Source organism: Choloepus didactylus, chromosome 13, assembly GCF_015220235.1.
Source record: "Choloepus didactylus isolate mChoDid1 chromosome 13, mChoDid1.pri, whole genome shotgun sequence".
Classification (NCBI taxonomy): domain Eukaryota; kingdom Metazoa; phylum Chordata; class Mammalia; order Pilosa; family Megalonychidae; genus Choloepus; species Choloepus didactylus.
This window is the reverse complement of record NC_051319.1, coordinates 31,841,982-31,867,184: the sequence shown is the minus strand read 5'-3', so window position 1 is coordinate 31,867,184 and position 25,203 is coordinate 31,841,982. Positions and strand designations below refer to the sequence as shown.

Below are 25,203 nucleotides of genomic sequence, written 5' to 3'. Positions count from 1 at the left end.
GAGGTAGTGTAGCATTTTGTGATTATAAAATTAATCTGTCTCTAAATCTGTTTAAAGAGTTTTGCCATCTAATGAGCAATATAAATTATTAATATTTTCATGTTCTTGGGGACAGTCACAGCCATAATTTTACCAACACAGCTGTTTGACCCAGTGACATCATGTTTTGCATATTTTTGCATTTTAATGAATTAGTCATTTAAAAGGTTACAAAGAAACCATAACTCATAGGTAATTATATTATTTAGCAGAAGAAGTATGAGAAAATCTTCAGACATAGGTCACTGTGGGAAGGGGAATTCATAGTTTTACTCAGTTGCACCTGTTTGTTAGGAGGTAGCTGTGTATAGAAACTTTTCCCTTAGCTTATGAAATTATTGTACTTGTTAAAATATCTGAATATATACAAAACACACACACACATCCCAAAATAGTTCAAATCATTGTGATGGAGTAAGTTTAAATACTACTCTTAATACAAGCATAGCTTACCATTTGGGCTTAGTCATCTTTGAGAGTCTGACTGGACTGATTTTAGAAATATTTTATTATTATGACTTTCTCTCTTTTTCCTTTTCACAATACTTTTTCTCTTCAAGAATAAAATGGCTTCATGTAGACATTTTAGGGATTTATACTTGATTCTGATTTTTAAGTGTCTGCTGAGTGGGAATATCTTAAAATGAAAGGTGACTCAATATACGTGTATCACTGTACCTAGCACAGTGCTTGGTAATTGTAGCTGCTTATTAAATATTTGTTGTATGAATCAGTGTTTAATGAATTAATGACTAAATGAATACTTGGGATCCTTCATTATGTCCTCACTCTTGCACGTGGACTCTAGTACTAGAAGCAAAACCCTGACTATTCTTGGAAAAACAAGTATCTTTTAAAAAAATATTGTAAACACATAATATTTTAATTGGAAACAAAGAAAAGGGAGGTCACATGTTTTAATATAAAGTAATTTATGTACCATGATTCTTCAGTAGATTTTAAGAGTAACTTTAAAACTTAAGCATATGCTTGTATGGTATGTGATTGGGTCAAAGTGATAGTATTGAAAGACAATATGCCTACCATTTATAGTTTAAGAGCTATGATATTTACACAATGTTAAAATGGATTTTAATAACAAGTTAAGAGAATATTGGGCTGGCATTCAGCACTCTAAAACATAAATGCATAACTAGCATGCAGAACAGTCAAGTTTGTAAGATAAAATTGTCCATCAAAGTCTGCTTTGGACCATGGGAAAAAGGAGGTGTGTTTGTGCAGTTCCCTAGATCCATTTAGGGGTTTTGGTCTGTCATTGACTGGGCAACAGTTGTAACTTATTACTTCTTTTTGGTTTTTGTGTAAATGTGTGGGTGTATGTTTATATTTCTTTATGAGAATGAGAAGCAAAGAATTTAAAAGATTTCACACTGCTGTAGTATTAAATCATATTTCTGTCCTTGATAATGAATGTGAGTGTTTTTGTTGCTGTTGTGAATTTATGGAATACTCACGTAAGTAAGCTATTGATGATTAGAAGAGAAATTTGTGAAGTTTCATCAACATAGTTTTCTATAAACCTAGTAAAAGTTAGAAACAGAGCAGGTGACAATATGGGTAAGTGCAAAGTGAATGTTTTAAATAAGTAGCACTTGGGTGACCTGGGATGTCAGAACTGGAGACAAGGGTGTGTGTTTGTCAATATATCTTTCATGTTTTACAGACTCCTAAGGGAACAAGGGAAGATACAATTTCACCTTTTCTGTGCCAAAACATTTTAATTATATCTTCCTCCAACTATAGCGGTTCAGTAACCAAGGAGCTGACATTGATGCATGTGTTGATAAAGCTGCAAACATTCAAAATGAGATTAACAAAGATTTTGAGCAAAGGGTGACAGCTAATTTTGCACAGTATTCTGCATCTAATTCAGGCCAGCATAATAATAGAATATTTTATAACTGTTTTGTTATTCAAAGGGACTTCTATGATGCATTTATGTTTGTGAATATCTTTGTATCATACTATAGAAATTATCTGTCTGTGGCTTAAAGTATTTGTATCTATGTTGTAACCGTAAAACAATATTAAAGGAAAAAAAAACCTCTTCTTTCTAGATTTTTTTAATGTGAATCATACTTTATCTATGAACTCTTTGCCTTACCTTAATTTATCTTGAGCACACTAGCCAGAGAAAGTATAGAGATGGCAAACACATATTTTCTAATATTGGCTTAGTATGCACTAATGAAATAGCCAAGAAAAGTTATATTCAATTTATTTAATTAATAAAACTGTAGCTTCTTTTTGTTCTTGAGCTTCTTTGAGCACATTTCAGTGTATTTCTTTTCTCTTCTATTCTCTACTTGAAGGCAGCTGACAGTTTTCTTTCACTTTTCTGTTTGTGAAATTTTCTTTTCTTTTTTTTTTTTTTATCCACTCACTTCTCCATCTGCTTTCACTTTTGTTTGCTTGGGCCGTCTCTCATCCCAACTTGATAATGAGGAATGCAGTGTGACCCTGACCTCTATCAGCCCATGCATGACCTTCTGACTCTACCATATAACCTTTGACCTTCTCTTTGACAGCTTGATTAATTACCCTGTGTTATGATTTATGAGTAAGTGCTATGTAAAAATAATAGACAACAGGTGGTCCTCTGAAAACTTTTTGTGGCATGTTTTCTTTTACTGACTAACTTGATAAGCTATTTGAAGTTGGAACTTACTGAAGTAATATATGTTTGTCCATATTATGATATTTTTGTACCATGGAACACAGCGACAGATTTTCGGAAGCTACAGGTTGAAGCATGGTCATGATGAATACTTTACAAAATATTAGCAGGGTACTGTTACCTAAATGCATGTTGGGAATAAGCACAAAACAGAGTCAAGTGACATTTCAGGCGTTTCAGTCCCAGGTCACGTCTTGAGAAAATTGCCGAAATAATGGAGGGGACATTTTTCAAGCAGAGCAGCAGCTCCAACAGCTATGTTTACTTTAACGCTTCACTAGTGACTTCTGATTGGTTGTCATGACCTCATCTCACTGTTGCACCTAGGATGTTGCCACAGTGACATATATACATACCCGTCTTATGAAAAAGATGGGAAATAAACAGAACACACATCTTTCAGAAAAGTTGAATGGACAGTGGTTTGTCCATTTTAAGCATGCATGGGCAGATGTAGCTTACAGATCAAAAATCTTTGGATTTTATTTCCCTTGAGGATGATCACCTATCTTCTTTCAACCAAGGATACAGAATGCTGAACTTGAAAAATATGATTGACAAATCTGTGTAAAATGATCTGTTACAGAGACTTGCTTGAAGACCAAAACAGTTCCATAGGTCAAAGGATTCTACTCTGGCCTCTGACCTTTCTGGTCCATGTGGCTTGAAGTATCGGCAGGTTAAATATGCAGAACTGAGTACTTTCAGCTTACTTTTTATTTAGTCAACCAAAAGAGATTTGAAAAGATATAGAATTTGCATCAATTTTCCATTTTCTTTATAATTGGTAATTAATGGGTAAATTAAGTTGGGTAAACTTTCTGTTTTTGCAAGGTTTTATTTGGGACAAAAGTATATTATGGTTTTGGTCTCTGTTTGCAGAATCTTCTTGATAAGTACATTTCTGTACTGATTTAATCCTTTGGCAGAGTTTCCTGTTCTTTGCTTCGTGTTCAGCATCACCTGTTTTGACCTCTCTGACCTAAGCCATCATCTGTTGGCTGACTGAATGATAAATGAACTATTATTTATTAGTTAGTTCATCTATAGACTTAAAAGTAAAGGATACCCAGAGGCCATGTATCTTTAAATCACAGCAAGTACTTGTACTGAATAAAATACCAGGTCCAGCAATAAAATTCTGAGCAGTACTGATTGAGATCCTATAGTTTATATTTAATAATCACAGATCTGAAAATGAAGCCATGGTTATAACTATGAAAGTATAGAAAAATGGAGTGATATGAATTAAAGAGGTAAAGCTTACTTTTACCAATATCTTCCTCTTTATCACTGCCTTGATCTTCTACGAGATTGTGTGATCAAACATAAGAGTTAATTAACATCTTTGTGTATGGTTTACCTCTTGAAATGTTAGATATTGGAGTTTATTTGGGTAAATAATTATAAAAGATACTGGAAGTTTTATTTATTCAGTTGTAGGGGGGTATTAGATAACCAGTTTGATCATTTTATCTGTTAAAGAAAACCGAAGGGTTTTCCATGTATATTTGAAATGACCTAAGTTTTCATCTTATAAGAAATTTGGCATACTTAAAGAATAATGAAATATTAAAAAGTATACTCTACTATATATTCCAAGTATTAGTTATGGAGGCCTCCTTAACTAACTAGAGTGGCAATGCACAGTTCTTTAATGACACTATACTTGATGCCTGATTGTATAATGCAGTTTTGTAAAACTTTATGGCTACATTGGTTAAAGTTACCAGTAACATCTCTTTATACCTATTGTGTAATGATTAAGTTACTGTGAATGGAAAAAAATACATTTTTAAAATGGTATTTATTCTGAATTTTCTAGATGTAAGTAGATATTATTCTATTTGAAAAGGTTAAGTTTATTGATATTTTGTCTCTGCTTTGTTTTACTTTGAGTATTTGCTTTGAGTCCTTAGTTTCCATGTATTAATGTTGACATAGCAAAAACCTTTGTACAAAGGGATTTTTTTTTTGACAATATTACATGTGACACACAAAAGGCAGAAAAGAAGAAGGTTCACTACATATCTGTGGTTAGAACATGTAGGTGGGATAGTTAACTTTATTTTGTTGCTCCTTCTTTCTCCTATTCTTATAAAATGCTTATAAATGGTCTCTGTGAATATTGCATTAATTTATCAGAAAAATTTTAATTGAAAAATGTTAAGTTTTTTTTACAAAATGGTAATTGAATTTGCAACAAAGACATTTGTTAAAATTAGCTCGTTTCTGCAGAAAATGTTCCTGAATATTTCTTGATTGTTGTTACATTAATTAAACTGGCAGTCTGAAATACCTAAAGGATAAAATATTTTCTAAATAATTCAGGTGTATAAGGAGAAACATTCATTGTTGAAATCTGGATGATAAAAACCCTTTAATTGATTTACATAGTAGTGACTTAAAAATAGAATCATTTTTCATCTGCTGATGCCTCAGTGAAAAATTGACATTGTGTCTTTATAAAATTGGACAAATGAGTCATGTAATTTTCAGTTACATAATCAATAACTTAGACAAATACTACTTGTTTGATGATTTATGTGTGTCTATTTTTTATACTTATTTAGACTGGACACATCAAATACAGAGTCCATGTAAAATCAAGTAGGGACAATAACTTTTCAATCCATGGATTCCAAAAACTGAAGTAAAAGCTTGTGTGCAAATAAACCTATTTTGAAAATATTATTTCTTTTGATTAAATTGTAAATTAGGAAAATAGGTTTATAATTCTGGTGATGATAAATTTTGTCCAAGTTCACTTTTATTTGGAATTCATTCATTATTCAAAGATGATCATGTTATATCAGTTTATCAAAATCCCACTTTGTTACCTTGAGTTTGAAATATTTCATATCACTGAAATATAATATATCTCTATTTTCATCACTGTAAAAATTCTAAGAGTCTGTTTTGGATTTACTAGCTCTCACTTGTATACTTGCATATAAGTATGAGAAGCTGTATGTATGCGTGTGCATGTGTGTTTAAAGTTCAATTCACTCAGAAAAGGCAGGGAAGAAACATGACAGGAGACCACTTACTCACGGTACAGAATCTAGTAAGGAGGCAATTTTCTTTTTGGCCTATGGTGACCTTTTTTGAGTATGTTCCTTACACCAGAGACAGTGTACTGAATGCCTCTATTTCACCCTGTTTAGCAGAGTGCAACAGTGTTCTTTAACTTACTTTTGGTGGGAGGAGAAGTTATAGCTGAAATTTGAGAAGGGCGTGAAAAGTTGTAAGAAGCACAAGGAAGAGGGGTAGGAACTTCCTTTAAATGTGATTTTAATAACTAGTCAAGTGTGTCCAACTGTAGCAAATCACCAAGTGACAATCTGTCTACCTGACAGTGATCACAATGAATTACAAGACTTTTGAATAGCTATACAGATTAGAAATAAAGCAGGGCCAAATAAAATATCTTTTGTTAGTAAAACTTTTACTTACCAGATAAGAGACTTGAAAAACAATTCTTCTCATATGTATCAATATAGAATGTTTAAATTAAAAATTACTAAAATCTTTTATAAGCCTTTCATGAAAGAGGCATTTATCTAAGTTTTGTTTTAAATTAAAATGTATCTGTTGAAGAATGTGTCGTGTTTTCTTAATCAGTTTAGTATATATTATTATATAGATAGTTTTAACGTACTTTTTAAGAGGACTATATCTTAATTAACAATCCTAACACAGAATCGGAACTTCAGTGTTCTTGAAAATCCCCAAACCAAATCAGGGTTTTAGACAATAATATCCATCTGATTGGGGGAGAAAAATGGAAACAATCCCAATAAAGTTTGTATGTAATTTGACATCAACTGTTAAAAAAAAAAACCCACAACATTGCAGCAATATAGCATATTTCAAAATAATACTGAGTCCAAACTAATATTGGGTTATTATTACTGCCATCAGGTTTTTTTTAATTGTCTTCTTATGGTTGGTTCAATAAAAAGGAATTAAATTCAAGTAGAATATTCTATTGTTATAGTTTTGAAAAAATATATACTTTTTTTTTTAGTAAGGATGAGATTTGCAAGCTTGATTTTTTTATAGCTCTTAAGTTTTTATCAAAATGTAACACATCTTTTAAATATGACCTTTAAAGATTTTTAAGAACATAATTGGGAAACCACAATACAGAATTGAATAGAAAAAGCAAGCTATATAACAGCTTCAAAAATGTGTGTTGCACATGCTTGCCGGTAGTTTTTCTTTATCCTCTGTTTTCTCATGATTAAATTTTTGTGAGTGATAACAATCTAAATATTACAGTTTCCTTAATTATAACCATAGAAAGTTTTACCTTACTAGAATTAAATCACACAGGAAAAACGTGTTTTACAAATTTAAAAAAAAAGTTTAGTAGTATACAAGCTGTATTTTATAATTTAGAACTTTACATGTTTCCTGGTACTAGTTCTTAATAAAGAAAAATTGTTATGGTAGTTTGAAAAATGAAAACAATTTCACAATTGAAGAGTTGCTTACATATATTATAGTAAGGCATTATTTGTTTGTTTTAGAATTTGTCTGGCCTCCTGAAAGAAGAAAGACAAATAAAATCCAAATGCACAGATAGGCAAAAATATGGATATGTATATCTGTGGAATTTTAGATCAGGTTTATTACTTTTTAATTGCTTATTCTTTCTTAGCATTCAAACAAAACAAAAATGCTCATTAAAGGGTAGTTGTAAAGGAAAGGAAATCCAACAATATGTAGTTTGAATTGTAAACTTCATTTTCAACAGGTTTATTATCTCCAAATATATATTATAAATATTGATGTGATTTGAAAGTGTTCCTGTTATTTAATAATTTATTTTGATCATTTTGGTGAGTCTGGGAAATCTGAAGTTCAATTTTTTAAATTTAAGCTTTATAATCTTTATGTTGCAAGGATGTCTTTTTGTTCTTATAGATAATGTATGCTTATTTACACATGCAATAAGAGCAAAATTTAAAATGACTTTTTATTGAAAAATAAAAACCATACTGGTCTTTTCTGAAGGAATATTTTAGTGAAGATACAACTTTATTAAATCACTTGTATGAGATTTTTTAAACATTTTTGTGAGTTAGAAATGGTTTTTGTGACTCAATTATACCTTCTTTTTTCATTTTAAAACAGGAAGGATATGGAGTAATAGTACTAAATCCAAATGAAAACTATATCGAAGTAGAAAAACCTAAGATACATATACATTCTTCTTCGGATAGTTCTGATGAACCAGCAGAAAAACGTGAAAGAAAAGATAAAGTCCCTAAAGAAACAAAGAAGCGACGTGATTTCTATGAGAAGTATCGTAACCCCCAAAGAGAAAAAGAAATGATGCAGTTGTATATCAGAGTAAGTGAGATCACTACTTTCTTTCATTTTTTCCTTTATTTTTTATTTCTAATATTTTGTTTATTTTTTTTTAAGAAACTGTTAATTCTTTGATTTTTTTGCCATCCATTTCCCATGGATGTCTATTTCTTAGAAGAAATGTTTTGTATTGCTTACTCAAAATTACAAAATACATCCATCTTAGTTCAGTGTGACATTTTATGTAAGTCTCAAATGCAAATGCTGTTTCCCTTTGTTTCATACACTCCTCCAAGGGAAGTTTTCTAAAATAATTTTACTGTGATACATATGCATAAGGAAGAAAATTTTCTAATCTAGCTTCCCAACATGCATTTAAGGTATTTTGCTATTATGTTGTTTGTAAGAGAGAGTACATATAGCCTAATAATTTTAAGATCTATTATTTCTTGAATTAATAATATACTTTACAGAACATCAGTATTCATTTTTAGGTGGTAACAGTTTTACTGGATAATGCATTGTTTTCTTATGAGCAGCCATCCATCCACTGTGTCTCAGCTTAACTTCTGAAGGCAGATAAAGGGAGGAAGAGTAATTAATATCTTAATAAATATTAAAGTTAGAATAGTTCATGGATAGTGTAATGAGGGAACTCTCTCCTTTGCTCTTTTCTTATCCAGTGAGCCTTTGCACTTTGTAATGCTAGCAGCATGGGATCATTATAGCAGTGCTGCCCAAGGAGTTATAATTCTGCAGGGGGCACAAACAATTTTATTTGTACTTTGATACATTTTACTTGATATATGTACAGTAAATTATGTATTTGAGAAAGATTCATGTCGTTTTCAAAGCCCTTATTATGGATGCTGTAAGTTTAATGGTAAAGCATGTCAAAAATGCCACTGGGTAAGTAAGTCACTTGATATGGTCTTCTTGTGAACAATTCAGAGCATTTAAACATAGACTAACACAATGTAGGATAGTAGTAAAGTTTCAAATTATACAACTTGAGCTATTTTTACAATAAAATATTTCATACCACCTTTGAGGCAAAATATATTGCATTCTTAGTTATTTATTTTCTTTATTATACTTCTAGTTCATAGCACAATCATGGTACTTCTTAGAAGGGTACTTCAAGCATTCAAGACATTTGATTATAGGTCAGTCTATTGAGTAAGTGATGACAGTAAAACAGTAGTGAAGGCAGCATATAAATTCTCAAGATCCAAAATGTATGCATACCAAGAATATCCAAAGCACTTCGTATAATTTATGAGTCAAGCAAGAGTCAAGCATCTTATGATAGGCATTTTACAATATTTAAATTTCCAAAAAGCATCTCACTATTTAATGTAATTTTGGAAAGAGAAATAATTAAGTTTAGAATGAATGAGTAGCTTTCCTATTCTAATCTAGTTATATCACTCCCTTTCTTGCCTACGGCTGCAACAGGGTTGTGTTGTCACCTTCTTCTCTATTGGTGTTCTAAGCTTCCTACTCTATGATCCAGAGCCCATAAATGAATTATATCAAGTTTTTTGAAATGCACAAATCGTTACAAGTATTCACTTGCCTGTGTAAAATGCAAGGAAAAAATGATTTTGAGTATTGTTTTTTGTTTCTTCTTGAACTGTTTTTTTTTTAATTTGTCTATGACACATACAGTTTAAGCATCTATTTCAGAAATAGGTTTTATTTTCTCTTTTCTCTTTATCTTGTCATCGCTTTGATTTTTCTCTTGTTCCCTTATGTTTGTGCATTTTCTTTATTCTGCTTTCCATATCTGCTTCATTTATCCCTGCATCTATTTTTTTCTTATATCAAAGAAAAAAATATTTTTGAATTGCTTCATTGTTAAGACCTGCCTCTCTTTCCCTTTGTCATTTTTTTTTTTTAATTCTTTTATCTCTTTTACACTTCTGCCATTTTCACTTCTTTTCCTTAACAGGTCTTTCTGCCTTTCTCTTTCTCTCTTGTCCTTTTTCACTCATCAGTCCAGGCTCCCATCAAAAGTATTAAAGGATAAAAATAGACTCTTGTAGATAACACAACTTTTTATTTGATAGTGCTAGCTATAACATTTTTTTTTCTTAATAAACACCCTTTCTCTTAAAATCTCCCAAAGCTGTGTAAAATAACAGATATAATCTGACACTTTTCACACCTACTTCTGGATAGTAAGGCTTGATTTTGTAGTGGGAGAGAGAATAGTTTTGTGGCAGGTGCATTAACTCTTAGATAATTTTGATCCAGTCAAGAAATGACTTCTTCTGTTGCTCTCCTTCCCTCTGCATATCTCCAAATAACAAGTATTTGTAATTTTTCAGACACAGGGCATAGTATATTATGCAAATAGACTAATTTCTGTTTTTACATATTCTTCTTAACCATTTATATTTTGCACTTAGTCATCTATTCTTTTTAACAAACAACCCCTAATTTCATCCATTTTTTATAGCTGAAGAAACTGATGATACAGATGATCCATGTTTGCTAGGATCACATAGCTAGTAAATGATGGAACTAAGTATTGAAACCAGGAATTGTAATTACTAGATTCTTGCCCCTTTTCCTTACATTGTTCTAGTCGGTTAAGAACAAAGTTATTTATCTGAAATACGAAAACTAAACCGTATATAATAAAAGCAAAATATGATATGGTAATATACATCTGATCATGACATAGACTTTTTACCAGTTATCATTTAATAGACACTATTAAATGACTATAAACAACATTTATATATATTCTCTTCCAGTAGGATCAATATTACTAATTTTTTTTAATCAATAAGGTAGTGCAGTTAGGATTAAAATTCCGAACTCCTACTTTTTTTTATTTGTCCTATATCATAAAAGTATGCTACTTGATTTTCCTGTGAAGAAACATTCAAGCAAATGAATTACTTGGTTGGTTCCCTGCCCAGTGTAGTGGCTGAGATTATGTTCCAGGAATTAATGATAAAAAGTTGATATATCAAGGTTTATTTAATGCCTTGATTGATCTATACATCTTCATATGAAGATATAAAAGTTAGGTACCCTGTTTTCATTTTTAACTGTGTCATCATAGCACTAAAATTATGGATGAAAATGGAAATTCATCCTGACCTACTACTGCTATTTCTGCGTTACATACTTGCTTATCAGGGTATAGCCAGACTGTTATACTCATTCTACACCATATATGCCTAGTGCTTTACGGGATCTGTACCTTTGCTTCCTATTCTTTCTCCTAATTCCAGACCTATCCCTGTTGTGCTTCCCAGCTGAAATTCTACCTCTTCTTCTCATCATAACCAGTGACCTCTCCCTCCTATGACCTCATGGAAGTTATTGTGTTTGTTTAAGTTATGTGGAATTTATCATCTACTATCTTGACATATCTCTTATATATTTATATTTTTTCTTATACTATTATTATTAGCATTGCCAATTTATCTTTCATGGTTCTCCACTAGATCTTTAAATCTTTAAGCAGCATGCTTTATAGATTTTGGCATTGCATGTCAAACCTTAAGAATAAGAAGATATAGACATATCATGAGGGAGTCAGGAACTTATTGATACCAAACCTACCCATTAGAACCTAATCCCTTGAAAGCAGCAAAGCAAAAAGAGCAGGCCTTAGTCTAGAGGTACCTAGATAATGGATCTCCAGCATAGGAATGAAGGTTATTCTGATATTTAACTGAACCATAAGAGAACAAGTACTCAGACTAAGAAAGAAGGTCAGTTAACAAGATATTAGAGTACATGGGTAGAATATAGAAAAAAGTGACGTGATGCTGATCTATCTAATGTTGGGTTAGAACTGCTTAAAAATCTCTTCCTTGAAGTGAAACTTAGTTGTGGGATGTGGTGATGGGAAGTAAAACCAGATCCTGGGGTGGGGAAAAGAGGGAACCAGTTACATGGCAACAAAAGGAAAAATCAAAAGTGGAGGAGTCATTTGTAGGATAGGAATCTTGGCAGAGCCTGGCGTTGCACATTGAAGTTACTCAGATATTTGTGGATTGATTGCTTGTTGACATCCATCAAAAATCTTATTCCTTAGCATGTGAGATGTTTGGTGCTATCTAGTTTTGTGACTGATTTTTTAGCATTCATGTGAATTTTTTCAATTGTTCAGAAAAAGCCAATTCTGATAAAGTGTGGCATTCCTTTAAATAATCTGTTTTTGATGTTCTGACTTGGGTTACATCCACAATATTGGTGAAGGAAAATAAATATCCTGTCTTCTGTACTTCTCTTTTGTACTAGTGCCACTGGAGTCATTTCTACCCAGTGTTTCAGCAACCAAATTCAGTTTATTTATGTTACAATCAATGATTGTTTATCTCTGGAGCAATTTTATTTTCCTAGTATATTCAAATATTGGAGTGGGGGGTTATTGAAAATATATTTTTTTTCTTTTTCTCTGATATTTAGTAAATAGTCAAAATTTCCTTTCAAATTTTTGTTAATATCTAATATATACAGGCAGAAGTAAAGTAGAATCCAGGCCTATAACTTTATGATCAGCCAAGTATAATTTTCTTTTACTTACTAAATGAATATAAATAGATATGATTGACTAGTGGATTGTGTAGCACATTTCTGATGCAGTAGGTGCCGAGTTTGAAAGATCAAAGTACTTACCTGTTTCATGTGGCAACTTTCCTTAACTATGAAATAATGTACTTGTTAGCATATATTATAGCTTATTAAGGGGGTTGATTTGGTCTAGGCAATAAGCATCATGTCAGACATGCCTGGCAGGGAAACCTGCTTAATATGTTTTGTAATAAGATGGAATTTTTGTTCTTGAAAACATCTGCCAACTGAATTCAAAAGTGAAGACAGAAAATGTCATCAATTTAATGGTAATCCTATAAATTTAGTTTCTTTTTGAGCAACACATATGAAGACATATAAAATTCCCAGTGTTAATCACCACTGGTTATAGTACTTTGTAAAATGGTGAAACAAAAACATTTTATTTTTATATGATGTGTTAATTAATTCATAATGAATTTTAATATTTCAACTGATAAAATTTTAACAAGCATCTTGCCAACAGATCATTTTTTAAAGCATCTGTTTTTTAATGGGTTGAGAAGTGAGTCAAATGGCTAAATATGGACATATATTCTTTTAAAAAACATATTTCGACCCCCATAATTATTGATACATTATTTTTCCCCTTAGACCACCAGGGGTTGCTGCTGTCATATTGGATTTCGCTCTCCCCAGAAATTGAATACCACAATCATATTACATCTTTAGCTTTATTCTTTAATTTTTTTTAAGCCACAAATCTTTTAAAATATAACTTAAAGGAAAAGAATATTAGGCTTAGCTAATAACTTACCATGATCAATGTAAAGTTTTCCTATTTTAAACTTTCTCTACATTCTAAGGCACTTACGTCTTTCCAAATAAGCTTAAAACTTATAGTCATTGAAGGCAAATTGTGATAAATATTCTTATTTCTGGTTTTTAGTGTATAAATAGCATTCAGAATCATACCATTATGGATACTATGGAGATGAGGTTAAGAACACCAATTTGATAGACTTGAATTTGAATCTCAGCTTTTCCACTTAACTACCATGTCACCTTCAACAAGTTAATAACCCTAAACTTCAGTTTTCTTGTCTGAAAAATGGAATGATAATGATATATCTAAAGCAAACATAGTATCTGGCACATAGTTTTGTGGCTTTGGAAGGCCAGTGTGTAACATCCAGTCTTCTTTTCTCAAGTTCAGAATCAACTAAGAAAGAATCCAATCCTCAAGGCCCTTATAGAAGTATTTTGTATAAAAATAATAGCCCTGTTTTATCCTACTGAGTTTGGAATTCAGTGAGCAATAAGACATTGGAGATCAAAACACCAGTTTTATTAACTGATACAGTTCAACTGGAAAATGTGGCTTAGATCTGTGGCTAAATGGACTGCCTAATGTAGCCCACCTGAAGTGAATTTTCCCGTTTTCCTCCAAACATCCTCCTTGCTTTTCACGTGTTAGAAAGCAAACTGAAATGCATCCTTCCTGCCAGCAGAATTGAAAGAAGCTGAGCATGCTCAGTTTCTTCTCACAAATTTACTAGTCCAATAACTCATTCCACTTAGGGATGGGAAGAGAAATGTTACTCTAGCTGAAGTAGCTCCACATGATGCCAGGTAAGATGTAGACAACAGTGAGTGCCTAGTAAAAAAAAAAGATCACTGTTGTTGTTACCTACACTTTCTAACAACTCAATAAATCAGTATTAAAGAATAACCATTAATTGTTCTCCAGCACATGCCTTAGTCTCTTCATTTTAAGGTTTTCATTCAATAGGGAAACTGTGATCAAGCCTGATTACAGAGAAAGTGACAACAAAATTGTTTAATTTTAAAGCACTCCAAGGCCATAATTCTAAATGATTAGAAATTAATCTTTATATGTTCATGTTTCGTGTTACCAAAGACTATGTTAAAAAGCATAGTAGATTTTTAATAAATGTTTATTTGATAATGAATTTCTGAATAAATACATGAACCTACAAAGCAAAAGAGATAGACCTTTCCTTATATAAATCTGTTCTTTGATATTGAATAACATGAGGCTGAAAGAACTATAATACTAGGTATATTATTACAAAAGGGTGCTAACATTCAGAAAATTAGTGTGTTGTGATATAAATCCAATTAACAGCCATTATTAAGTGTACCAGCCATTCTTTGAATTTGATAAATCAATCCAAAAAATGATGAGTTAGAAACTGGTGCAATAATTAGACCTTTAGATTTAGAACAGAAATGATAATAAAAACCAAAGCTCTGCACTTATACCAGTTTTGCAGGATTTCTCTCATAAATATGCTGTAGTGGAAAGATTAAGAACTTCACAATCAAGGAGATGCATGCTATAACTTAATTCTGTCACTTACCAGCTGTGACTTTAGACAGGTCACTCCTCTGAGTTTCAGTTTCTTCATCTGTAAAATAAAGGTAATCGCATTTACTAGGCTGTTGTAAAGGTTAAATGAAGTAAATAAATGCATATGAAAACACCCAGCTGGCTACCTACTATTCAATATATTCTTCTCTCCTTTCTCTTTTCTCCCTGCCCCCTTTCCCTTGAGAATCATGGGGAGAATTAGGAAGAATGAGGTCTTTCCCCTATCAGTTTATTATAAGCAGTTCTCAAACTTTTTGGTCTCAGGACTGCTTTACATACTTAAACATAAAGGTGCCCAAAAGGTTTGTGTTTACATGAGTTATATCTACTGAAATTTACTATAAAAGAAATTGAAACTAAGAAAATTTTGAAATATTTATTTAATTTATTTTTAACTAAGAGCAATAAACCCAGTAAGTTATGACAAAATAACATCATAATGAAAAATAAGTATATTTTCCAAAACAAAGGACACATAAATGAGAAGAGTGGCATGTTTGTAAATGTCTTTAACATGTGGCTTAATAGAAGAGAGTTGGATGCTTACCTTTGTTCTACATATATTTAATAGCTTTAAATATTGTATTTAATAGCTTTTCAGATAATTTTGTATCCTCTTCTTTGATACTACACCAAAACTCAACAAGAGATAATTTCTTAAAGATTAGTTGCTGCATGGAATCTAAAGCATGATAATGAACTTTCATACTCTGTTTTAGGAAACTCTGTTGGTCTTGATCTGTCTTGTACTAGAATGGATCTTTCACCCAATGCATGATTTTGTTATTTCATGCATTGGTCATTTGGAAAATAGTGTCTCACTGAGTTATATAGATCTTCCAAATATTGACACATTATGTTATACAGTATAAAAAATCCTGTCGTTAATACCACCACCAATCTCATCAAAAAGGCTTTTAAAAATTGAAAAACTACTTATGGGTGAGAATACAACTTTTCCAAAATTCTGATTTTAGCATGAAAGCTCAAATTTTGTCATTGACAACAAATATTGTCAGTTGTTTTCCTTGAACTGACAGGCTTACTTTGTTTTCAAGAAAACATGTTCCAAATACCCATCTGAATAACTATAAAGTGTTAAGTAAAAATTGTGTGCCATTAAAAAAGTAGCTACTGTAGCTCACAGTTCAGTCAGTCAGTCACACACTAGTTTTCATGCAGACAATCACCACACTTTTGGTGTATTAAGTGCTGTATGTATAGCTTCCATTTCATCACTCGGTGTATTAGACACGTCCTCAGGCATCAGGATTCAATAAAATTAATAAATTTTACTGCTTTGTTTAGACCATTATCTAAGAAAAAATTGGCTTTTGTGTGTGTGTGTGTGAGACAGTGAAGAATACAATGACTATTATTGTAATTTGGTACCACTGTCTAGATTCATGCTAAGTAAGACAGATAATTTTATCCTCCATTGTTTTTTAACCATTAGTGCAAATGTCTGTATTATATAATGAAAAAGACAAATAATGTCTTGTATTATTATGAAATCATTTTGACCTTATGGACCCCCTGAAAGGCTCTCAGGAAACCCCAGAGATCAGATCGATGGATCACATTTCTAGAACCACATTTCTAGAACCACAGTCCACTTCTCTTTTCTGGAGTTGAACATAGAACTAATGAAAGAAAGCAGTTTGTAAGACTGGAATCAGCCATTTTTCAGTTGACACGTTAGGCAGTGTGAAACTAGATCAATGAACATTAACAGCTGTGAAAACTGGAACAGGGTAGAACTGGTTCATTAAGGCATTTGGGCTTATCCAGTGTGACTTCTCATCTAGATTCAGGGAGCACTATGTGTAGACTGCTCCACCCTCTCCCCTTTTCATTAAAACTGAGATGTCAGTCCACCAGGCCAATGGGACTTGAGGATTTAGAATTTGTTTTCTACTGTTCCCCTTCCAAGAATTGAAGGCCCTGGAGAATCACTTGCCCTCTTTGGGTTTTGGCAACTGCAAATTTAATTTCCTTCTTTCCCTCCAAATGAAGTAGCTTCTTGCTGCCTTTCTGCCCCTCCTGTCCCCTGCTATCCAGCTGGGGTGTAAACAACTATGATGTTCTTTGGCTCTTTACTGGTGGTGCTGTCTCCATATTTCACATTTGCTTTGCTTTGCGTTAGACTGATTCCATAGTGGTGAAGAGCTAGTTGCTGGTGTCTGGCACATGGGAGGTTTACTCTGAGACTCTGATTAATACTAACATTGTGACCTCAGGCATATCACTTAACCACTTTAAGCTTCAATTTTCTCCTCCAAAAAGTAAGGATAATTGTATATCTACTTAATAGGGTCGTTAGTGAGAAATAAAAGAGGGAATGCAGTTAAATACTTAATGAAGAGTTTTGCACAGTGTGCAAACTATAACTATTAATTATAATCATTGTAATATCCTACATTTACAATTTACAATCCAAATTTCATCTGTCTATGACTCTCTAATTCTGAAGCCATGTTCATGGTTTTCCAGATTGAGTTCCCCTTGTTTCTTGTCTAAGATAACATTTGACAATAACTCTATAAAATACAACTGGATTAACTATGCCTCCATTTGAGGTTGATTATGAGTGTGGGCCCCTCCCTGCATTCCCACAACTTCCATCCCCTTCCTGGGGAAAAGAGACAACTTAAGACCCTCTGTTTCCAACTCCCTCCCCATACTGGGGCCCCTGTGCACCATTGGACTTCTTAGAAGTGGTAGTATAGTATGTATGTTTGTATAATCCTCACCACAGTCTCATATTTAATCCTGACCTTGCAGATAAGTTAAATGAGGCTCTGAGATGTAAATAGCCTTATCATAGTTATACACCTAATAAGAGTAATTAGACCAAGATTTGAGCAAGTCTGACTGCAAAGCCTATGTTTTTCCCATTATACTACACTACACTGCCAATAGTGAACACTTTCTAAAAGTGATTCTTTAAGAACCTTTATATATCTTAATATATTATATAATGTCTATATTATATACACACATACACACACATGTGAATGAATGGATATCTTTTTTGGTTTGCAAGGCAGTTGCTGTGATAAAAAAGACAAATAATATTTCTCAAAACGCAACAGTTTATTCAAAGGCTGTTGGTAGAGCGTTGCAGTGAGTAGAAATACTGGGTTTAGAATCTTCTCAACATGAGAGTAAGACTGCCTCTCACATTATTTTTGCCTAAGTCCCAAATTACCCATCAGAGATGTGTGAACTGCTTGACAGGAAAGGAGTTGGAAGTGTCTCGGGTGGGGATGAGAAAAAGCCAGAATCAGTTTATATAGTTGACTCAAAAATATTTTGTTTACCACAGGTGTACTTTTTTTAATCCCCACGTTGATTTCAGCTTGTCTTTGAGTAAGTTTGCCTATTCTGTTTTAACATTAACAATCAGCATGTTGCTCCCCACCTCGCCTGCGTTGGTGTTGTAGCCAGCCCCAGTATTCACATATGCATACTATGGCTTTATCAATGGATGTGAGCACTTCTGTATACATCTCTCATGTGTGACATAGCAGGGCAATGTAACATGTTTACTGAGTAACCTGAGCATTTCCCTTATACACTCATTTCACCTTAGTTTGAATTATGTATAGTGTATTTGTAGGCATTATGAAATTGTCTGATTAGATTTATTCTGAGCATGAAATTACTGCTATCACTGTGTGTCAATTTCACCTCATACTCATATAATATTAATTTTATTCTCAATATTATTTTCGTGAATTTGCACTAAGAGAAAACTGGGTTTTTTCCTTAGAAAAATAATGGATTATAAATTGTAGTTAGTGGTTCAGTTAGGGAAATGAAGCTAAAATTAGCCTCAAATATTAATTTTAATAGACATCTACCAACACTTTTCCTAATTTCTGTTTGTCCTAAAAATGGTTAACTTATACCCAGACTTGCTTTCCTAAAATCCATAATTTAGCTTACTAAATGTCCAGTAATTTGTGTTTCTCTGTGAAATTTCAGAAAATCTCCCTCTCCCAGGTAGTGAAGGAGAAAAATTTCAGGACTCTATCCTTTGGGATGCCATTACATACAAAGATTTTAAAATAATTTGACATTTTAAGTTACTCTTTTTCCTTAAAAAGGATTAAATATTCTGAATCAAAGTTTTGTGTTTCTGCCATTTCAGTAATCATACCAATGACTTCCATAGGTATTTATTAGATGTATACATTTTTTAAAAAAAACTTTAAATTGTCAGATAAAAGTGTAACATAAGAATTAGGATTTTCACTGGTAAACTAAATAAATCCATCAAAACCAAAGTCTGTTTTAGGCATATTACTGAGAAGGGGAACTCAGGTTATTTGCAGTGTTACTTTTTTGTATTTTTGACAGTGAGGTATATTTTTCTATATTAGAGTATCTATAATTTATTCAGCTCTCATTAGTTTACTATTTTATAGAGGGTACATTTAGGAAGAACATTACTTATAGGAGAAGGATTCTACTAGAATGGATTTCCAAAAGATAATATCTAAAACTCAGTGGGAATTTTTAGAGATATTCTAAGTTCAGCTCTTTCATTTGTAGATATAGATGAGGAGACTGGGATGAAGAGATATTATATAACTTGTACAAAATTGCACTATTATTAGTGAAAAAGCTGGTATTGGGTTCTAGGTTTTCAAATTTGGTATTTCAGTAATTGAAGTTTTCATATTAGGACTAGTTTTTTTTTTTTGGTTTTTTTTTTTTTTGGTCCATTCTTATCCTGCAGTGACTTTTCTGCCCTTTGTTGCAGTAGCCAAAGGAGAGGGGAGGGCTTGTGGAGGGAGTAAGGAAGAGAAGGATGTGTACTCTTCCATGTCTTTATGAGAGAAAGAGGTCTGATCAGAATGTGTTAAGCTACCTTGAATTTAGGTTTGAAATTGAAAGTTGAAAACACTATTCCTAACATAATACATTTTAAGATAAAAGAGGAAAAATATAAATTTGAAAATTCTTGGTGCATTATATGTGAGTTGTGATGTTAATTATACTCCATTCGCTCATAATGTTCTTTATTTCATTTTCACACAGGAGAGTGAAAAATTCCCTCAGAAATTCTTATGCAGACTGCCTATATGAGAATGCCTTCAAAGAAAGGGCTATTTGTGCATACAGAGCTCAGTCAATTGAAGATTGCTCAGATTATCATTTTTTCATTGATCCTAAGACATCTTATCACATTTTAATGTTCTGACTTTGGGATACATCTTAAAAATTAATGGCATACCATGCATTATTTGGTGACTTTTTTTTTCCTTAATGGTACATATGACACTGGTATTTTTTACATTTTAGGTAGATAAAATATGGTTTAAAACAGGGCTGCCTCGTTGCACAGCTCTAATGGGACATAATTCCCATCTGGCACCTCCTAGAGTTGTAAAGTTTGCATACTGTTTGGCCTTATGGTGCAGCCCTAATGGAGATGATGTGGCGATTTATTCCTTTTCCTACATGTTGACCCATAATTGACCCCACATATTGTATAAAGACCACCAGCTTTACCATTTGACAATAGTGACCCCCTGCCTGTCCCGTATATGTTTATTTACTTATTTATCCATCATTGTAGTCAGTTGTGTTCTTTTTTTGCCAAGCAGATTAACAGATTTGAATGTCCTCTAATCTAGGGAGTAATGATTAAATGATTGGATTAAGTAGAGATGTTAGTTGCTAAATGTCCTAATTGTTTGCATAATACCTTTTACCTTTAAAATTTCTTTTGTCGCTTTTAAGATTTCTGAAATAACTATTAGTATTATAAAAGTACAATATCAGTAATAGGTTGCATTCTGTTAGTACACCTTTGTTGATTCTGTACCATGTCCCAAGTGTTGGATATGTAAAAATGAAAGAAAGGGGGGGAGAGAGAGAATAAAACATTTAATTTCTACTCAGAGTATATAAAATTAGCCAGGAAGATGTAACTTAAATGTATCTTGAGACTGAAGAAATATATCCTTTTGAATGGCACATCTTGAATAAAGCTTGATCTGCACATTTCAAGTCAACTGAGCACCTATTGGTTACAAAATACTGTTAGCCCTTTGTGAGATGCATAGAGATGGAAAGGCCAGAATCCTGGTTTTCCAGGGACTCACAGTTTACTGGGGAGTCCAAAATATTTATAAGTAACTCTGATATTAGGCATAATGTAGTTTTGGTGCAGTTCATGTATTGCATTGTATGAGAAAGGGAGAGTTTATTTTTCAGTGGGGAATCAAAGAGTCCTTTCACAAATATTAATGAATCATTAATAATAATCAGATACTTGTAATTGTAGATTCAATTATAGACCACACTGAATTTTAAAATTTGAAAGCTATTTTATACTTTTTCTTTACTAAATAAAACTTATTACTATGAGAACCTCAATTTTTTTTTTACAAATTGTTTACATAAATGCTTTTTTTTTATCATCATTTTATTGAGATATATTCACATACCACGCAGTCATACAAAACACATTGTACTTTCGATTGTTTACAGTACCATTACATAGTTGTACATTCATCACCTAAATCAATCCCTGACACCTTCATTAGTACACACACAAAAATAACAAGAATAATAATTAGAGTGAAAAAGAGCAATTGAAGTAAAAAAGAACACTGGGTACCTTTGTCTGTTTGTTTGCTTCCCCTACTTTTCTACACATCCATCCATAAACTAGACAAAGTGGAGTTTGGTCCTTATGGCATTCCCAATCCCACTGTCACCCCTCATAAGCTACATTTTTATACAACTGTCTTCGAGATTCATGGGTTCTGGGTTGTAGTTTAATAGTTTCAGGTATCCACCACCAGCTACCCCAATTCTTTAGAACCTAAAAAAGGTTGTCTAAAGTGTGCATAAGAGTGCCCACCAGAGTGATCTCTCGGCTCGTTTTGGAATCTCTCTGCCACTGAAGCTTATTTCATTTCCTTTCACATCCCCCTTTTGGTCAAGAAGATGTTCTCCATCCCACGATGCCGGGTCTACATTCCTCCCCAGGAGTCATATTCCACGTTGCCAGGGAGATTCACTTCCCTGGGTGTCTGATCCCACGTAGGGGGGAGGGCAGTGATTTCACCTTTCAAGTTGGCTTAGCCAGAGAGAGAGGGCCACATCTGAGCAACAAAGAGGCATTCAGGAGGAGACTCTTAGGCACAAATACAGGGAGGCCTAGCCTCTCCTTTGCAGCAACCGTCTTCCCAAGGGTAAAACTTATGGTAGAGGGCTCAACCCATCAAACCACCAGTCCCCTATGTCTGTGGTCATGTTAGCAACCATGGAGGTGGGGTAGGCGAATACCTCTGCATTCTCCACAGGCTCCTCAAGGGGGCACTACATCTTTTTTTTTTTTTTTTCCTTGTTTGTCTTTTTTCTTTTTTTTTTTTTTTTTAACTTTCCCTTCTTTTTTAAATCAACTGTATGAAAAAAAAAGTTAAAAAGAAAACAAACATACAATAAAAGAACATTTCAAAGAGACCATAACAAGGGAGTAAGGAAAAGACAACTAACCTAAGATAACTGCTTAACTTCCAACATGTTCCTACTTTACCCCAAGAAAGTTACATAATATAGCAACATTTCAGTGAACTTGTTCCTACTACATCCATCAGAAATTAACAGACCATAGTCATTTCTGGGCATCCCCAGAACGTTAAATAGCTTATCTGTTCTTCTTGGATTATTGTTCCCCCTTCCTTAATTGCTCTCTACTGCTAGTTCCCCTACATTCTACATTATAAACCATTTGATTTACATTTTTCAAAGTTCACATTAGTGGTAGCATATAATATTTCTCTTTTTGTGTCTGGCTTATTTCGCTCAGCATTATGTCTTCAAGGTTCATCCATGTTGTCATATGTTTCACCAGATCGTTCCTTCTTACTGCCGCGTAGTATTCCATCGTGTGTATATACCACATTTTATTTATCCACTCATCTGTTGAAGGACATTTGGGTTGTTTCCATCTCTTGGCAATTGTGAATAATGCTGCTATGAACATTGGCGTGCAGATATCTGTTCGTGTCACTGCTTTCCGATCTTCCGGGTATATACCGAGAAGTGCAATCGCTGGATCGAATGGTAGCTCTATATCTAGTTTTCTAAGGAACTGCCAGACTGACTTCCAGAGTGGCTGAACCATTATACAGTCCCACCAACAATGAATAAGAGTTCCAATTTCTCCACATCCCCTCCAGCATTTGTAGTTTCCTGTTTGTTTAATGGCAGCCATTCTAACCGGTGTTAGATGGTATCTCATTGTGGTCTTAATTTGCATCTCTCTAATAGCTAGTGAAGCTGAACATTTTTTCATGTGTTTCTTGGCCATTTGTATTTCCTCTTCAGAGAACTGTCTTCTCATATCTTTTGCCCATTTTATAATTGGGCTGTCTGTACTATTGTCATTGAGTTGGAGGATTTCTTTGTATATGCAAGATATCAGTCTTTTGTCAGATACATGGTTTCCAAAAATTTTTTCCCATTGAGTTGGCTGCCTCTTTACCTTTTTGAGAAATTCCTTTGAGGTGCAGAAACTTCTAAGCTTGAGGAGTTCCCATTTATCTATTTTCTCTTTTGTTGCTTGTGCTTTGGGTGTAAAGTCTAGGAAGTGGCCGCCTAATACAAGGTTTTGAAGATGTTTTCCTACATTATCTTCTAGGAGTTTTATGGTACTTTCTTTTATATTGAGATCTTTGGTCCATTTTGAGTTAATTTTTGTGTAGGGGGTGAGGTAGGGGTCCTCTTTCATTCTTTTGGATATGGATATCCAACTCTCCCAGCCCCATTTGTTGAAAAGACCATTATGGCTCAGTTCGGTGACTTTGGGGGCCTTATCAAAGATCAGTCGGCCATAGATCTGAGGGTCTATCTCTGAATTCCCAATTCGATTCCATTGATCTATATGTCTATCTTTGTGCCAGTACCATGCTGTTTTGGCAACTGTGGCTTTATAATAAGCTTCAAAGTCAGGGAGTGTAAGTCCTCCCACTTCGTTTTTCTTTTTTAGAGTGTCTTTAGCAATTCGAGGCATCTTCCCTTTCCAAATAAATTTGATAACTAGCTTTTCCAAGTCTGCAAAGTAGGTTGTTGGAATTTTGATTGGGATTGCATTGAATCTGTAGATGAGTTTGGGTAGAATTGACATCTTAATGACATTTTGCCTTCCTATCCATGAACATGGAATATTTTTCCATCTTTTAAGGTCCCCTTCTATTTCTTTTAGTAGAGTTATGTAGTTTTCTTTGTATAGGTCTTTTACATCTTTGGTTAAGTTTATTCCTAGGTACTTGATTTTTTTAGTTGCTATTGAAAATGGTATCTTTTTCTTGAGTGTCTCTTCAGTTTGTTCATTTCTAGCATATAGAAACATTACTGACTTATGTGCATTAATCTTGTATCCCGCTACTTTGCTAAATTTGTTTATTAGCTCTAGTAGGTGTATCGTTGATTTCTCAGGGTTTTCTAGATATAAGATCATATCATCTGCAAACAATGACAGTTTTACTTCTTCTTTTCCAATTTGGATGCCTTTTATTTCTTTGTCTTGCCGGATTGCCCTGGCTAGCACTTCCAGCACAATGTTGAATAACAGCGATGACAGCGGGCATCCTTGTCTTGTTCCTGATCTTAGAGGGAAGGCTTTCAGTCTCTCACCATTGAGTACTATGCTGGCTGTGGGTTTTTCATATATGCTCTTTATCATGTTGAGGAAGTTTCCTTCAATTCCTACCTTTTGAAGTGTTTTTATCAAAAAGGGATGTTGGATTTTGTCAAATGCTTTTTCAGCATCTATTGAGATGATCAATTGATTTTTCCCTTTCGAGTTTTTAATGTGTTGTAATACATTGATTGTTTTTCTTATGTTGAACCATCCTTGCATGCCTGGAATGAACCCCACTTGGTCATGGTGTATGATTTTTTTAATGTGTCTTTGGATTCGATTTGCAAGTATTTTGTTGAGGATTTTTGCATCTATATTCATTAGGGAGATTGGCCGGTAGTTTTCCTTTTTTGTAGCATCTTTCCCTGGTTTTGGTATTAGATTGATGTTAGCTTCATAAAATGAGTTAGGTAGTGTTCCATTTTTTTCAATGTTTTGAAAGAGTTTGAGTAAGATTGGTGTCAGTTCTTTCTGGAAAGTTTGGTAGAATTCCGCTGTGAAGCCATCTGGCCCTGGGCATTTATTTGTGGGAAGATTTTT

General features: G+C 33.3%; 1 protein-coding gene across 21 annotated transcripts in view; it reads left to right on the top strand.

Moving 5' to 3' along the window:
* FAM172A (family with sequence similarity 172 member A) overlaps positions 1-25,203 on the top strand; it is a 546,681-nt gene that overhangs the window by 221,430 nt on the left and 300,048 nt on the right. For all 21 annotated transcript variants that reach the window (XR_005211300.1, XR_005211303.1, XR_005211304.1 and 18 more), the window contains one exon: positions 7,880-8,098. Coding sequence is in view for 18 of the 21 variants with exons in the window: in XM_037800716.1 (XP_037656644.1) it covers positions 7,880-8,098 (219 nt within the window). In the remaining 3 variants the exon portion in view is untranslated. The remainder of the gene's footprint in view (positions 1-7,879; positions 8,099-25,203) is intronic.